The 17,897-nt window shown below is 39.5% G+C and overlaps 2 protein-coding genes and 1 pseudogene across 2 annotated transcripts; all 3 read left to right on the top strand.

Annotated features, from left to right (window-relative positions):
* Positions 1-90: 90 nt before the first annotated feature.
* Positions 91-8,224, top strand: LOC106751119 (annotated as a pseudogene).
* A 1,090-nt stretch (positions 8,225-9,314) lies between these two features.
* On the top strand, positions 9,315-11,130 carry LOC106751118 (odorant receptor 22c-like). The gene is made up of 3 exons (XM_014631908.1): positions 9,315-9,458; positions 9,582-10,284; positions 10,790-11,130. The coding sequence occupies exons 1-3, from the start codon at positions 9,315-9,317 to the stop codon at positions 11,128-11,130; spliced, it is 1,188 nt and encodes a 395-aa protein (XP_014487394.1).
* Positions 11,131-16,748: 5,618 nt separating this feature from the next.
* LOC106751126 lies at positions 16,749-17,084 on the top strand. Its single transcript, XM_014631919.1, has one exon. It carries the CDS (start codon positions 16,749-16,751, stop codon positions 17,082-17,084), a length of 336 nt encoding a protein of 111 aa, XP_014487405.1.
* The last annotated feature ends 813 nt before the right edge of the window (positions 17,085-17,897 follow it).

Genomic DNA, 17,897 nt, shown 5'->3' with positions numbered 1-17,897 from the left:
CCCGTAAATGACTCGGTGCAGGACTCGATTGGACTCACGCGATCGGGCGTTTAATTGGGAAAGGACACGAGGAAGCGATTCCGCCTGACGATGGGGCAAGCGAGATATTGGAACGACGATACCCATCGCGCTCTGGGAACGCACGAGAAGGTCCTTTCGATAATCGGAGTTTGGCCTTTGAGCGTACGGGACTTCAAATCGATCGCGCGGTGCATATCAGCCATGTTGGTACAGGTGAGCAACGAAAGAGAAAAAAAAAGAGAAACGATTATTATTCGTCCGCTATTAACGGAACGATTGTACACGGGAAGAAATTAATATCTATCGAAGACTCGTATTCTCACATATAAGTAAGAATATATCAAGGAAAAACAGCACCAAAACCGACACAGCACTTTATTTTTCCATTCTATAGCTTTGTCGAAAGTGTAAAATTAAAATTTATGTGCGAACCAGCAACACTTTTACTGGAAGTCTGAACATAGATTAATTTTGGTTCCTTTGCATGCAAAATCAAGAATACTGCCTCGTTACGATTGAAATATTTTGCATTCATTTTGAAAATTTCGATTTTAATAAAAAGTAACACTCGGAATGATAACAAAGAATACTGCACGCTTTCTAATGTCACGACGCAGATTATAATAACGTACGTATAATAAATTTTAACTTAAATTGAATGCAATTTAACTTGGAAGCTATTCTAAAAAAGGCCGTTTTGTTTCCAAGGAAACGAAACTCCTGTGTTCATTGCGCCCGGCCGACACCGTCGAAGAACAAGGACATAACAATATTATAAAATATGAGTATTGAATTGATATTAATTTTTTTTCCGTGCATGAAACCCGCCGTCTCTTCACTCTGTTGTTTCGATCTTTTACGTCTCAAGTACCGAACATCTAAGACTCTAGCTTGAGAAGTAATTAGCGTGCGGAAGGGAGATCCTCGCGAATTAACACGATCGCCTCGATGATCAGATCAGTACTATCGGCAGCCTGTCTTTGGAGGCGTACCGGCAGTGTCTCGGTACCGAGGACATGATGGAGGCCTTTCTAATGGACCTCTCGTCTGTCGTCAGCCTCTCCAAGCTCCTCGTCGTCCGCTTCACCTGGAGACACAGCTACGTTCTGGTAAATTCGCTTATCGACGACTGGTCGATGGTGTCCAGGGATGAGCGGCAGCGCGAGGTAATGCTAAGATACACCAACGTCGGCAGGATGGTGTCGCTGTCGATCTTGTACTTGGGTTATGCGTCAGGCGTGTCTTTCCTCTTCATGGCGTTGCCATTTGACGTGCTGCTGCCTTGGCTGAACATTTCCAAGCCGGAGTATAATGGCACGACGTCGGTATCGACGTACTTCTTGGCGACCTACTGCGTCTTCGGCTCGCTGCCCACGCTCGCCCACAGCAGCGTACTGCTGCTGCAGACGGCGCAGATCTTCGTGAACGCCACCTCGCACTGCGGCAATGACGGCTTCTTTTTCGGCCTGGCGATGCATCTGTGCGGTCAATTTGAGGTGCTCCAGATGGACTTGGCCAACATCGAAGTGGAGAAGCGCGCTTGCCACAGGCAGATGGGGATGCTGATCGGCAGGCATTGCTACCTGATCAGGCTGGCCGACAGTCTCGAGTACACCTTCAATATGGCCATTTTCGCGCAGACGCTGATGAGTGTACTGCTGCTTTGCGTGGAAGGTAAGGTCTTGTCGGTCCGTATGCAAGTGCGCGACACCTTGCTTCGTTCCTGGTCCTTCGCTAGCATGTCTCCACTCGGGGCTTGTTTTCAGGCACGCAACTGATCATCTCGTTGAGGATGAACGACAACATGGCAGTGATCAAGCACGTCATTCTGATCATGACGATGCTGGTGCAGCTGTACCTCTATTGCTACGCCGGTGATCAGCTGGAGTCTATAACCGAGAAGCTATCGTACAGTGTTTACACCACTTTGTGGTATGAATTCGACGTGAAGCTCATGAAGAGCCTGCCGACGGTGATGTTGCGAGGCAGGATACCGCATCAAATCACGGCCGGTAAATTCCTACCAATGAATGCATATTCATTCAAGGAGATCCTGAAAGCCACAGGCTCTTACATCTCCGTTCTTAGGGTTATGATAGATGTGTAATACCATATACATTGTTGGCACACAATTATAAATTACGACAATTGGTAACTGCAACGCAACACGTGTGTGCGTTTCCCCCACCTTTCGTCTCGTTTGGTTTTACACGTGGCCGCGATATCGATAACGTACATTGCCAAATGTTAGATAAGACTGTTAAGATAAGTCGGAACGCTTGTACTCACACTGTGACGAAATAAATCGCAGAACGCACAACTTCTTATAATTTCATCAGCGTGACAACATAGTCCAAGAAACGCTCGGTCATCGTATTACTTTTTATTTAGAAGAATTCTCTCGCCCGGGGCAAAATACGATAATAAACTTATCGCTTTTATCGCACTTATAAATTTATGATCACCTTTGATTTACTGACAACATATATACCGTACCGGCAACAATACACCGTGAAGAAAGCATTTTGCCGCTATCGCTCACTAATCAATTCTCACAGTATTGTGAGATAGAAAAGTCGTTCAATTAATATCATATTTATCTATAATCCTTCGTTAGAATTTTTTCTCCTTGTGTAAAGCCCTCCTTTCTTGCATGCGTTTGCTCATTTTGCATATCTAAGTACTAATCCTCTTCACCAATGAAGAACGGCAGGTCTGTTTTGTCGCAACTGAAATTCATTATTTATCAGCAAACATCCGAATAATAGTGGGTGTATTATTATCGCAAACGACGTGAACGAGTACGTGGAGTTTCACATAACCGTGTTATTTGTATAAATAAAAACGCCGACTGTATTCCTAGGCATGAATAATAGAGCTGAAAAAAATCCAGCTGCTCGCGAGGGGTTGCTCCGAGAGTTTTCCCCGCGCCTATATACTATAAATCGAACGTGTTGTTGCATAGGAACGAAAGGAGGACTCTAATACTTTTGCTTTCGAAGGAAACGTGGTGAACTCATTATAATTCAATTTAAACAACCTCGAAGGAATTTTGCAACTTGATCGAATGGGATCGAACGCACATTGAAACGCAGATACCACGCGCGTTCTGATGTTCTACAAATATCTCCTCGGTATAATCGGACTCTGGGTGTTGGATGAAAAGAAGGTCTTCTCGAGGATTCGATGGTTCGTATCGACGGTGGTGGAAGTAAGTTATTTTTTAATTACGACCGAGACGTCTGATTTGAATTCTTACACACGATACTCGTGCGCGCCTCTAATCTCCGCGTGATAAAGATGAGAGATAGCGAGGCTCACTCAGATTAGAGGAAGAATAAATTAAGAAGACGAGAATCTCGATTTGCTCTAGCAGATAACGAACGAATTCCTCGGAGACGAATAAATTAACACACGCGCTATCAGTGTTATATATGTGTAACACGGTTGATTCTTACAGCAACTAACGGCACATATCTAGGTATGACACATCAATCGAACCTTTTTACACATGCACTTTTTTCCATTTTCTAGCGAGGAATCTCGTACTAGCATATTAAAACTGTTCGAGATATAAACGGATGAAAATAAAAATTTACATAGCGCATATGTCGAGTTTTCACGTACGCGTTTCACATTTGTTCTATCCTAAAGACATCTTATTATATTTTATTCAACCGTATATATACAGGGTATTGCGTCAATATACAGACTAATATGACTACTTGTTTTGCTGGCAGGCGCATTCACACGAACTTAGAATGTAGTCGTTTGAAAAACGATTTACGCTCATTTTTCCGCTAGAAAAAATACGCCGTCTTCGAACGTACACCAACGAAGCGAGTAGGCAACCCGTTATACCGATCTGTATGTTGATAATATAGCAACCTGACACTTTGAGAAAACCATTTAGTTGAATAAAACAAAATTTTTATTTGGGCAAACATTATTTGGGTTGGTTATAAGAAATTTGGTTCAGAGGATTTTTCTCATTTTCGTTTCAAACCTTGTCTCTTATAACTATTTATTTTCCCATGTACAAACAAGAATTTAGTTTGATTCAACCGAATTGGCTTTTCAGCGTGTACATACATATACATTAGGTCGTATACTACTCGGCTAAATTTTAATGAGCACGGGACGATTTGTATGAACCTGGAATAGTAGAATTTCCTCTGATTTTGCTGAACCAGATAAGCACAACGATCACCTTGTCGCTGGAAGTTATCCGACATTGCAAGGATCCTCCGAACGCCTTTCTGACCAGTCGATAGTGTCAAAATTGCATCGCTTGTATTGGAAATACAAATTAATTCTGGTGGAGGCTGTCATTCAGGATTGGACCTTCGTGAAGGACCCGTCTTCGCGTGCCATCATGTTGAAGTACGCGCGCATAGGTAGATTCGCCTCTGTTCTCGTGTTCTCCAACACGTCGAGTTGCCGCACCGACGAGCGGAAACTAGTCCTGGCGACCTACTGCGTGTACGGCGAATACATATCTTCCGCTTACGTTCTCATCGAAGCGCTGCAGTTGCTGCTCGTCAACAGCATCTCGCAGTGCGGCAACAACGGGTTCTTCTTCAATCTAACGATGCACGTGTGTGGCCAGTTCGAGATTCTCAGAACGGAGATGAACGGCGATAAGAAGATCCTTTTTTGCGGTAAACTCGACACATGCTGAGGAGGCACCGTCAACTTATGTGCCTGGCGCATTATCTGGAGGAGGCATTCAGTATGATCATCTTGGCGCAGCTTTTCATGAGCGTCGTTCTCTTGTGCGTCGAAGGTAGACTTTACTAATAAATCCCAATAGGGTTTGACTTCCGCAAGAGTTCCGCAATAATGACCCCTCTAATAGTAACAAATTTTATATTGTGTGAAATAAATCGATATATAAAGGAAATATAATAATTCCTCGTAGTTATAATATTGAATGAATCTTTCAAGTTCGTCGTAATTGATGATATCGATATGTTTGCGTTTTTCTTCAGGTTTTCAATTGATCCTCACAATGAACGACATATTCAGCGCTACCAAACACATACTTTTCGTATGACGCGTGCTGTCGGTTTCCTCTATTGCTTCGTGGGATAAACGTTGGAGCTACAACCCAAGGCACTCGCTTACGCTATTATACGAGACACAGTTTTGACGTGAGCGTGATAAAGGATCACTCGTGATTCTCCGGGCGGGTAGACATCATCAGTTGACCGCGGGAAAATTTCAACTTTTGCCAGTTTTAAGGAAATCCTGAAGGCTTCGTACTTGTCAGTATTAAGAGTGATGTTAGAAACGTGAGGGGATATAACTTGTTTTTAGAACAGAAGAAAACGATCTCTTACTTGAAATATTTAGTTAATTTCTCTCGGAACATGGATACTTGTAAGTGATTCTGTAAATTATTAGAAATAAAAGCGTGTAATGTGGTAGATAACATTACTTCGATTAATTATACAAGGCTATATTGAAATATAACTTCAGCCGGAGTAGAATAATGACAATTGCAAGTATAATATCAAGTTATGCTAATCTTTCACACTGCGCATTAATCGGTTGCTGTGAGATAAATATGTCCACAATGACTAACTAATATTTTATAGTGTGACAAACTCACCAAATTCGACGCTGTTCTTGTCTGCGACGAGCGTGGCCGTCCGCGTTATGATCGAAAGAATGTAAAGACACGCACGCCATCTCTTCTCGAGTTTACGGGCGCGAGAGAAGTTGCGCGCAAGCTAATAAAACATGAGTTTGTAATGAGTTAATGCGGCGCATGTTTGAGAACCACTTTTGTTTCATGGTAATAACGTTCGATGAAAGCGTCCGATGAAATCGACATTAAATTGTGCAAAAGTGGAAATTTCTCCCGTAACTATTGAACGAAGTAGTTTCGAGCGCGTAGTCGTCTGAGTTTTTCCGCGCGCCGGAATGCCGGACGAACGTTGGAACAATGACATCGCTTATGCCTTTTCTATTCATAGAATAACCCTGAGAATATTCGGTGTGTGGCCGTTGCAGAAGAAGACGATATTTACGAAGATACGATGCGGCATATCTTTCATTTCACAGGTACGTTAATACGAAGTGATGGTAGCGCAATGTACAGCAAAAAGGCTGGACGAAGAGTTTCTGAAGTGAAAAAGTGATTCTATCCCGCACGTTTGACGTGTACAATGGCGATTTAAAGAATTCTGACTTTTTCTGTAAATTTTCTCTATCTGGTAAATGTAGACTTTATTGTAAAACGTGAAGAAACGATGCGCTATCTTTCATTTTCTATCATCGTTAGGTCATGATACTGTCCTATATCGCTATGGATTTCATTGGGGATAATCACGACGCTGGCGCGAGCATAGAGAGTATATTATATTCCGTGTCAGCGATACTTGGACTCATAAAAATGGGGTCCGTCGTTTTAAACCAGAAGAAAATAGACACGATCGTCAACGCCGCTTTCGACGATTGGTTGACCGCTAAAAACGACGAGGAAACTTGGAAGATCATGAAAAAATGCGCGGTTCGAGCGAAAATACTCACTCTTGTGTTGTTGTATTCAGCCATGGGATGTTTCACCATTTATATATCGGCCATCGTGATGATAAATCTGAAACAGATATTTTTCACGAATCCGAATTCAGTGGATGGTAAAATATTTCTTTGCTTTTTTCTGTATTCTTTATCAAGATTTATTGATAAGATATTACAACGTTTATTATCGATTCAGTCCAAAGAATGATTTTCTGCCTACTACTCTTTTGGTGCACAGTCGAGACCAATGGGAAGCTTCTGAAGCGCTGAAAAAAATATGCCTATTTCAAATCTGTCAGCATCTGTCTTGTTCCAGAAAATTTTTATTTTTTACACTGAACTAACTCTCATTAATGCTTGCCATAGGTACATTGTCACATTTCTTTTATTTTCGAAAGAATAAAAGAGTGAGCCTTAGGATTGCTTTGTGCTTGTAAACGTTCACCTTTGCTTGTAGAATGCCTTCTTTTGACAAGGTTTAGGTATTTATTACCAATATCATTTTCTGGAACAAGATAGATTTGAAAGACCGACATATTCTTCTTCAGCGTTTGAAAAGCTTTCACAATTGGTCTCGACTGATTGTGCCCGATAAGCGCAGGGGGAATGACCATTTTGAAGGATGATTTTGAAAGTAATTTGTACGATTTTTAGTTAAATTTGACCTAATAGCACATTCAGCAGAAAACATTAATATATTATTACCTTTCCGTTCTCGTTATGTGCAGCTAATGTAACGGATTGGATATTTCTGATCCCATCTGGTTCGTTGGGTAATTCAGTCACCGGCTGGCAATACGTAATTATCCTCACTCTTCAGATATTACAAACGTCTATATTATGTAGTATGCAGTGTGTCTTGGACAGTTTCTTCTTCAACCTCACGGTGCATCTCTCCGGTCAACTCGAAGTGCTTAAAGAGAAATTGAAAAATTTCGCGAACGTGCCGTACACCGTGCCGAGTTGTCGAAAGAGATTCGCCGACTTTGTTAACAGACACAGCGAGCTAATAGAATACTATCAAAGCTTGGAGGATATCTACCACTTTCTCTTATTATCCCAACTTACGATAGTAACGGTCATGCTTGCACTACTAGGTAGTCTAAGGCGAAAATTTCGCTTGGCATTTAGCGCACGAACAAATACATCTAATAATTGCGATTACTCGCGTTAATTCGATGTATTTAATAATAATTATATTTTATACAACAATTGTAATTTAATTATATTTTATAAATAAGCATTTCGTTATTTGTATTTAATTACGTTTATACTACGTTATTTACGTTCGATATTTTCGTGCAATATTGTTAAAATGAGCTCTACAATTTCAGGATTACGTTTGAATTTGTGCCTGAAAGAGAACGACCAAGTGGAATTCATGAAAAGCGCCCTGGTCATAAACTACCTTTTAATAGAGTCGCTTGTGTACACCTACGCCGGTGATTTCTTGCAGCGGGAAAGCGAGAATATATTTTACGCGTTATACGCGTCTTCCTGGTTCACGCTTCCTTTAGCATTGATGAAGGACATGCATTTCGCGATGATGAGGTCGAGCATCCCGTTCCGTCTTACCGGCGGAAAGTTCTTCTACGTTAATCGCGAGACGATGATGTACATCCTCAAGACAGCGGCTTCGTACATTTCAGTTTTACGAGTAGCTTTGAGGGATTAACGTTCGAATCAACTGTGTATGTATGTAAGACTGAAAATATGCGAGGAATCGAGAGATATGTACATATTATGTGGAGCGGACGGTGTTCAATTAAAATATTTTCAAACATACATCTTGTAATTTCCGAATAGCAGATTTCATATTACAAACTGGCATTAGATAAAAAGATAATTCTTATCGCTCTTAAAAAATGTCCACCAACAGTGACATTATTGATGTTTGAAGTTGCCATCTTACATCTACAATGTGATAAAATATTTCAGGATTCGAAAGTATCTTAAAGATATTTTTTCTTACGTTGTGCTGTTACTTACGCCGTTGTGAAAGAACACCGTCGTATTTCTGCGTACGTATATGTGAAAAATGCTCGTTAACAGTCAGTTCCACTGTTGACGATTGGTGTATTTTATTTGCAAAGAGGAATTGTCGTACGGTTTCTTACTCAACAGAGTTTGTCTTGGCGGCACGGCTGAAGAACACTTTAATAAGTCAATAGAAAATACATACCGTGGAAAGAGTTTCTTGACCAACGTCGCATTTTCTCCATAATCACCACATTCTTCCTCCGTGTACAGGATTTTCCCATTTCACGTGTCTTCTTACGTGTATACTTACTTATCTGAAAACAATATATGTATGAATCGTTTCTTCAGGGAAAAAGCAGGATGACAATTTCGGGACATAGCTCGGCTTTGTCACGGATTTTTTATTTATCGAGAGAGGGAATAGTTAAATTCTGCGGATCCATTTTTCCGAGAATTAATATCGCGTCGAACGATGTTGAGTTGCGTAACTCTATTATTTGTACAAACTATATTCAAGTTCTTAAAGATAATTACGAGGATATGAATAATAAAAGGGGAGAAATCCAGCCGTTTAGCTGCCGCAAGTTAACTGTCGCGCAGAGAGAGCTTCTCAGAGATATCTGTGTCTGCGGGAAATCTGATATCGAGCGATGCGCTCAGAAACAAAGGACTATTTTAGAGAAAGAGTGAATCGAAGAGAAGGGAGGAATTTATTCTTACATTTCAAAGAGAGAATAAAATAATACGTAACAAACGTACGGAAGGTTCTCAAGTGCCCGTCTCAAATGAAGTCTTCTATAAAGTGGAACGCCGATACCGCACAGGTTTTAACGTTCTACAGAAATGTGCTTGGTATAGTTGGACTTTGGGTGTTGGACGAGAAAGACTTATTTTCTAGGATTCGATGGTCTCTGTCGACGATGGTGGAGGTAAGTTACACTTTCGAGTGTATTATCCAAATATATAATACTTGCCTTCGTTTAGAAGTTATATTTTGCATACAAATTTCTTACATATCTTTCTAATGTTCTAATTTTATTTTTGTCGACCAGATAAGCGCGACGGTTAGCTTGTCGCTAGAAGTTATTCGACATTGCAAGAACCACGAGGATACCCTGAATGCCTTCCTATCAGCGTCTTCGTCAGTAATCAGCATGTCGAAGCTGCTCTTGCACCGTCTGAATTGGAGGCACAAGCTGATATTGGTGGAGTCTGTGATTCATGACTGGACTTTTGTGAAAAACCCTTCATCACGCGATATCATGCTGAAATACGCGCGCAGAGGTCGGCTGGGCGCCACGGCGATTTTCGCTCTCGGTTGCGCCTCCTGCGTGTTCCTCTTTACGCAGTTTGTGCTGGGCGATATGAAGATGCCGTGGGAGCAGATTTTCAACAACACGCACGTCGAGAGGAGGTTGCTCTTGGCCGCATATTGTGTCTTCGACACGTACACTTCCTTCACTTACGGCTTAATCGAGATTCTGCAGTCGCTGCAGATCCTCGTCAATTGCATCTCGCAGTGCGGCAACGACGGGTTCTTCTTCGGTCTCACAATGCACGTGTGCGGACAATTCGAGGTCCTCAGGACGGACTTCGCTGCGATGAGCTGCGAGGAGTTGCTTTGCCGTCCCCAACTCATCAGATTATTGAAGAGGCATCATCGCCTCATATGCATGGCGTATCATCTGAAAAGGGCATTCGATATGGTCATCTTGGCGCAGCTTTTCATGAGCGTTATGCTCTTGTGCGTCGAAGGTGAGTTTTAATTAATATTGCTCGCACGGATCGGGTGCATCATACGAGAAATATCGAAATGATAGAGATGTAACCATTTTTTCTTCTGGCAATTTTTCGTATCCCGAGAGAAAACAATTTCTTAGAAATAAAAAATTTTGACGGAAAAAGATGAAGTACTCGATGGATGCTTATAATATATTTATTTACATTCAAGTCAAAGGAAAGTTTCCAAAGAAAATATATTTTTCTTTTAATATCGTTTAAATATATTTGAGTTTTTAATGCGTAATTTAATATGTAAGCATGTAAAATATATGCATCACGTAAAATAATAGAAATGAAAATGTGTGAGAAAGTGACTACACAATCTCATACATGTAAAAATTACACATTTGGATGATGTAGTTTACTTTACGCGAACATATTCCGAAGATCGAACAAAACTATATCAAAAAAAGGTAAATTCTTTTTCTTTTAACTTTAACTTATCGTTGATTATGTTTACTGTCGTTTCGTTTTCTAGGATTTCAATTGCTTCTCACGCTCGCAATAAACGAGACATTCGCTGCGATGAAACACGCACTTTTCATCATCGTGCTATTGGTGCAACTGTTCATTTACTGCTTCGCCGGACAGACATTGGAGTTGCAATCGGAGGGACTTGCTTATGCGATCTACGAGTCACCATGGTATTGCTTCGACGTAAGCGTGATGAAAAATCTACCAATAATGATTCTTCGAGCGGCTACCCCTCATCAGTTGACCGCGGGAAAATTTTTAGCAATAAATTTTGTGAGTTTTAAGGAGATTCTGAAGGCTTCCGCCTCGTACTTGTCCGTACTGAGGGTAATGTTAGAGTCGTGAACAGTATTTTTTTTTTTCGAAGAGAGAAAGAGAGAAAATATACGCGTGCGTAATACTAAAAATACATAAAACAATATAATCTCTTGATGCAATTAACTGACAAATTATCATTATCAGTGTTTTTTATTTATCGTTTTTATGGTGAAATAAATATACTTGTGCTGACGAATATCAAGGAGTATCAAGATGTTGAAGAGTGATGACAGGCGGCACTAACGCGGATCAAATATTACATTCAGCTTGATGGAAACAGGCGTTTTGCACGTAAATGGAAACTTAGGGGAATGCATGACACACATTGTCATTACCGTTCCAACCATCGGCGGACAGCGGCGCGACTGACACAAATTGACAAAATAACTGAAAATCGCGCGCGTTGTACAATATTACAATAAGATGCACGGTTAGACAAACCTGTCACTTATCTTACCACCTTCGTGAAAAGAATAGTAAAGGAAGGAGAGGGGTGGATTCACAGATCAACACGCACTGCAGCGTAGCAGCATGCTACTTAATAGCAAGTAGGCGGTAGATCTCATAAGAAAATTACATGCAAAGCGAGCAACGTAGGTCATATTCGACCGAGAGAAATTGTTTTCGAATCGAGAGCATTCGTCGACGAAATCAAAAATGAAGGCGAACTGGAATAGCGGCATGAATTACGGTTTCTCCATGATAAAAGCGATGATGTCGGTGGTCGGCGTATGGCCTTTCCAGCGGAACGATCTGATCAGTACTGTCCGGTGGTTCGCGATAGTCATAACAGAGGTAAGACGGCACGCGATCGCTTTATTAATCGATGTCTCGCTAACAACAATTGATTGATACTAATGAGCGAGTCGCCTTTTTGCAGAGTCTCGCTTTAGTCAGCTTAATTGTAGAATATTCCCAACGTTGCGACGATACGAAAGACATTTTTGAGATGGTCCTTCTTATGGAGGGCTGTTTACATGGCTGGGTAAGCACCATTTTTCCACGCCTGAATATGAAAAGGATGGCCACTAATATCAGCTCGGCTATTGACGATTGGTCTATCATTCCGTCTACGGAGAAAAAAGCGCGTGTAATAATGACCGGTTACGCGCGCATGGGACGTATGATCATTATCGGCCACATCGTACTTGTACTTACGACTTGCGCCCAATTCATCATGGGAATGATGATAGACGAGAAACAGCAGGTTGTATCAAGAACATCAAGGAACATCATAATCGTTCATAAATATGAAAGTTTGAGAGCTCATTGCTGCATTTAAAATATATCCAGCTGAAAACTGATGTGGGAGAAGAAAGTTTCACACAAATTTGTTTTAGATTAATCTCTCTCTCTCTCTCTCACTTGGGGGGGGGGGGCGATTATTTAGAGAATGCAAAAATATCATGTAAAATTTTTTTTTTTGCAGATTGATGCTTTATTTGCAAAATTCAGTCTTCATCATCTCTTTCGCAATATGTCTATGACGTCATTTAGATGTTGTGTTGTTTCAGCTACATCTCGAGATATGTTTATAGGTCATAACAATCGACAACTACACCATGATCGCATGGAATTACCCCGTTTCGGCGACATGTCTGTTTGGCGGGGTATCTTATCGCACTTACAACGCACTCAGTATCATCCAAATAATACAGATAATCATAATATCACTAGCAGAAAGTGTAAACGACGGTTTCTTCTTCTGCATCACAATGCACCTGTGTGGTCAATTGGAGCTGCTTAAAAATCGCTTCGGTGAGGTCAGAAGAGAAACCAATGACAAAGCGCATCACGAGAACTTATTGCGACCATTAATTATAAGGCATCAGCACTTGATTACATTAGCCAGAAATATCGAAGATTCTTTCAACATTAACATCTTGATACGCTTTATATCAATTAGCGTAGTTATAGCGATGTCAGGTATACAGATCTAATTATTTTTTTTTACTGTCTCTGTAATATGATGAAAAAAGATTTATAATTAATATAAATACAGGTAAATCAGAATAAATGCAAGACAAATATAGAAGTGAATTGAAACAGCTTCTTACCCTAGGAAACGGATTATCTAATCAATTTAGCGGCATATAGGTGGCGTAGATATATATACGAACTATTCGATATATTAACAAATATTGCTTTAATTACATAATTTTACTTGATTCTAGTTTCTCGCATGCCTATACTTCGTGTTCGCAGGCCGAAGTTCACACGACATATTTTACACAATCACCCATCTACCGACGCCGCTAGGTAGATTAGACGTGCAAAGTCGGTGTAATCTGTCCCACAGGGTAAAAAGCTGTTTAAATTTTGATTCGCCTTGTATTCATATTGATTATAAATATTTTCAGAACCTTTATTTATATATAATATACAATAATATATGTTAAAGATATAAAAATATTTAATAAATAAAAAAAAATGTCGAATAGAAATTAAATTTCCCACCAAGGGTGCTATTATCTGTGTAATACGATATAATCCGTAAAACTGAAAAACTGCATTTTTTATAGGATTGCGCGCTATTACCTTACTCAGGCAACACGAGTACAACGAATTCTTGAAAATGGTATTCTTTATCCAATATTATATTCTGCAGTGCTTCATGTTTGCACACGCCGGCGATACAGTATACAGTCAAAGCATGTCGATCACCGCGTCGTTATACAATACGACGTGGTACGAATTGTCACCCACCACTGCGAAGGATCTGATGTTCGTTATGATCAGATTGAAGACTCCAGTTCAACTTAGTGCTGGAAAATTTTTCTTTTTAACACGATCCACTATGACGGATATCCTAAAAAATACCATGACGTACATATCGTTTCTACAGATAATTATGAAAAAATAAGAACGTTCCGATTTTGCGAATATTAGCCTAGTCTTAAATGTACGGATATGTACGGATAAATAATGTAATATATATTTGTGTTTCGGTAAATTGCAATCCAAATATTTCGATTATATTATTCACTTTCACACTATTGGCTCTTTTATAATAACATTTATTATTAAACTTGTTTGCAAAGAAAAAGCATAACTATGATATATATTCATACATTTTTTTTTTACAATCATATTCATGTTTGATATAAAAATGTTTCTGATTATTTTATTTTATTATCAGATGTTTTGTTATTCGTGTTACCGAACAAATTAATTCAATTTACAATATCTGTGGACGTAATAAAAATTGTTGGCATTCTGTATGAGAAATATTATTAGATATATAATTGGTTACAGTATTTTGACACGCGTATTTTGCTTTCTGTAATTTTTAACATTGTCGTTGTCATGGTGCAGCTTTCCTACTGCATATTACATCTAATACCGTGTTATCTACTTAACAACATAATAACTATGACGATATCGTCGTAAGAAGTTACAGAATAGGCCTACCGTAAATCATCAACACCTCCGAAAGCAGTACGATTTATTTAGTCGGAGAAAATACGGAATAGAAAGAATTTTCAAAGGAGGAAGAAGCGTTCCCCTATACACGAAATAGATACACCGTAGCACATCAATAAAGTTTAGAACTTTTTCTTTTGCGTCCGAGACGCTATTACAAGTAGGTATAGGAAGTTACGTTACGCTGGTTCGTGCGAGTAACAGTGCATCGACGATGCAAGGACAAATATCGAAAATTGTGCATGATCCTGCGCAGTTATGTAATATTATAGCGACGAGTGGTTCGGCAAATTTGTCTTGCCACTTATCTTACCACCCTTAAGAGCGCAAGAAGCCTGCTTGTTGATCATAGTAATTTATCGAAATAGAAACGAGACGCAGGATCGCAAGTGAACCATGCGGCGTTCAGTCACGAATGACCGCGCCTGAATTTTTGAAGACCCGACCTGATCAAACATGAAGACAACATGGAACAGCGGTATGGACTACGGCTTTTCTGTGATAAGAACAATGATGTCGATGCTTGGTGTGTGGCCGTTGCAACAAAACGAATTCGTTTGCACAGTCCGCTGGTTCGCGATACTCGTCGCAGAGGTGAGACAAGACAAAGGCACACTGATAATATTTGTACCATTTTTTTTATCGCGAGTCGACATAATAATTGTTTAAGTGGCTTGGCTAAATTTTTGTCCATTTGTTTCGAGATTTTTGAGAAATTCTTAATTTTGAATTTCTCAGGAAACTGTCTTGTATTTTTAATAAGACTTGCGCGAGCTTCACATTATAACGCGAGATTTCATTTGCGTTATCAAAAATTCTATCTTAACGTATTCACCTATAAAACAGTTGAATCTTTACCATCGTATAGACTCTCACAATGCTCAACCTGCTGATAGAACCTCTCAAGAGTTGCGGTGATACCAAAGATGCTTTGGAGGTCTGTCTTATAATAGAGACCGGCTTACATGCGTGGACGAACGTGATTTTCGGGCGTATGTATATGAAAAAGATCGCCAGCAATGTAATCTCCGCGATCGACGATTGGTCTTCGTCATCTACGAAGGAAGAATCTTATTTAATAATGACAGGTTACGCACGAGTAGGCCGAATAATCACTATGTCTCAAGTGATGATCGGATTCGTAGCCGCTTCCTTATACTTTATCGTCATTATCATCGGAAATAACCAACAGGTTGTGTCAAAACTTCTGTTATTGTGGATTTACAAGTGGTCGTTAAATAAAAACAAATTTCATAATATCCTAGTGAGAAATCGAACCAAACGCCGAAGTCAATTTCTCTCATTAGAATATATGTGACAAACACATAACAATGAGAATTCATACAAATGATAATTTGTACACACGGAAAAAAGTTTGGTTGTATTAATCGGAAAGAACAATCAGCATACATATATTTTGGTTGAAGGAAACAGAATTTATAAGAACCACGTGTGGGGCATAAGAAATTCTTTCAATCGCATCTTCCCTTTCCGGTTAATGTTAACCAGATTTTTTCCCGCGTACAATACTTATAAATGATATTATTTGCGTTCGATCCACTGTAAAATAATTAGAAAATCAAACGCTGCTTTTTGAACGAATAATCATTTTTTCAACGAATAATCGATGGCAGCTAATCGACATTTCAATTTGTTCGTTCGTAATCTGACTTCCTTCTTACGCGCGTATAATCATAAAATTAAGTAATATATACCGAGACACATTTCAACAGGTCGTAACTATCGATAATGAGAATGTGACCCTGTGGACTTTCGTTTTTCCGTCGACGTGTTTGTACAAAGGGATCTCATATACCACGTACAAGGCGCTTTATGCCATGCAAATATTACAGGCGTTCCTACTGTTCATAGCGGAGTGCGCGAGCGATAGCTTTTTCTTTAGCATCACCATGCACCTCTGCGGTCAACTGGAGTTGCTAAGAATTCGCTTCGTCGAGATTACGGGGAAGATTGACGAGAAGAACCGTTATGAGAATTTATTGGGACCATGGATCAAGCGGCATTGTCAATTGATAACTCTGGCTAAGAACATCGAGGATTCTTTCAATATCAATCTCTTGCTACGCTTGGGGATAACCACTATAGTCATTGCGGTCTCAGGTACGATGCGTCGCGATATCCCGGCTGAAATATATTCGCGCGGAAGAAAAAAGGAATACAAGGGGCACACTCAGGATTCAAATAGCCGTCTTTCCTCAGGTATGCGTATTATGGTGTCCCTCAAGCAACAGGATTACACGGACGTGATCAAAAGCATGATCTTCATTCAATACTTCATTGTACAATCATTTCTGTTCACACACGCCGGCGATACCCTGCAGACTCAAAGCGAATTGATCGTTACGGCGATATACAGCACAGCGTGGCACGAATTGCCGTCCGCAACGATGAAGGACTTGATACTCATTGTGATGAGAACGAAGATCCCTCTCCGGCTCAGCGCTGGAAAATTCTTTTACATCACGAGAAGCACCATCACGGATATATTGACTACAGCCTTGACGTACATATCGTTTTTACAAGCGATGGAAGAGTAAGCGGACCGACGTGTGCAACTGTGTCGTCACTCATGCGACGCGTGTGTGTGTGTGTGTATGTGCAAACGAGTGAAATGGAATATAATAATATTTTAGTATCTTGAAATTCAAACATTCTTACTAATTGTTTTTGTGTAACTTCAGCGGGTGTGCTGTTTAAATTTAATAATCTGGTTGTGAAATTTTAATCAATTTATGAAAATTAATAATCAAATTGTATATCACATTTAATAACTTATGAAAAGTCATATTCTGAATTTACTTTTCATAATGGTGTTATGATAACTTGTAATCTATATTATTAGTTATGAAAAATTCAATAACATCAATAACATCATTAGTAATTCTTATTGTGTCTAAATGATTACAATACATTTATAAAAAGGAAAATATGACTTTTTATAATTATTTCATTAAATTTAACATCATTTTAGTTATTAATTTTCATAACTTGGTTATGTGAAAAAAGCTTCATAACCAGATTATTTCATTTAATATGAATTTTCTAGCAGTGAACTCATTAAACTTACAATATCAATGGAAAATGATAAAAATTGGTATGAAAAATATTACGTTACAATTGATTAAAATGCTTTCTCACGCGTGTTTTGTCTCTTGCGGTCCTATTCTGTAACTTTTTACGACTCTGTCATTTCGCAGCTTTTCTGCCGTATATTATATCTGCGCAACGACAAAATAATTGTGATGATATCGTCGTTAAAAGTTACAGAATAGGCCGACTGTAATCGTTGACAACACCCAAATACGATTTATTTAATCGAGGAGAAAACACGGAACAGAAAGAAGAAATTT

Source organism: Dinoponera quadriceps, unplaced genomic scaffold, assembly GCF_001313825.1.
Source record: "Dinoponera quadriceps isolate SergipeBrazil2010 unplaced genomic scaffold, ASM131382v1 scaffold6118, whole genome shotgun sequence".
NCBI classification, from domain to species: domain Eukaryota; kingdom Metazoa; phylum Arthropoda; class Insecta; order Hymenoptera; family Formicidae; genus Dinoponera; species Dinoponera quadriceps.
The sequence above is the reverse complement of the archived record's forward strand: the minus strand, read 5'-3'. Positions and strand labels throughout refer to the sequence as shown.

Excerpts from the sequence above, each read along its gene's own strand:
- LOC106751118 (XM_014631908.1), top strand. The coding sequence starts at position 9,315 with ATGAAGTCTTCTATAAAGTGGAACGCCGATACCGCACAGGTTTTAACG. Across the intron at positions 9,459-9,581 it reads CTCTGTCGACGATGGTGGAG|ATAAGCGCGACGGTTAGCTT; the intron begins GTAAGTTACACT and ends TTTGTCGACCAG. Across the intron at positions 10,285-10,789 it reads TATGCTCTTGTGCGTCGAAG|GATTTCAATTGCTTCTCACG; the intron begins GTGAGTTTTAAT and ends TTCGTTTTCTAG.
- LOC106751126 (XM_014631919.1), top strand. The coding sequence starts at position 16,749 with ATGCGTATTATGGTGTCCCTCAAGCAACAGGATTACACGGACGTGATC.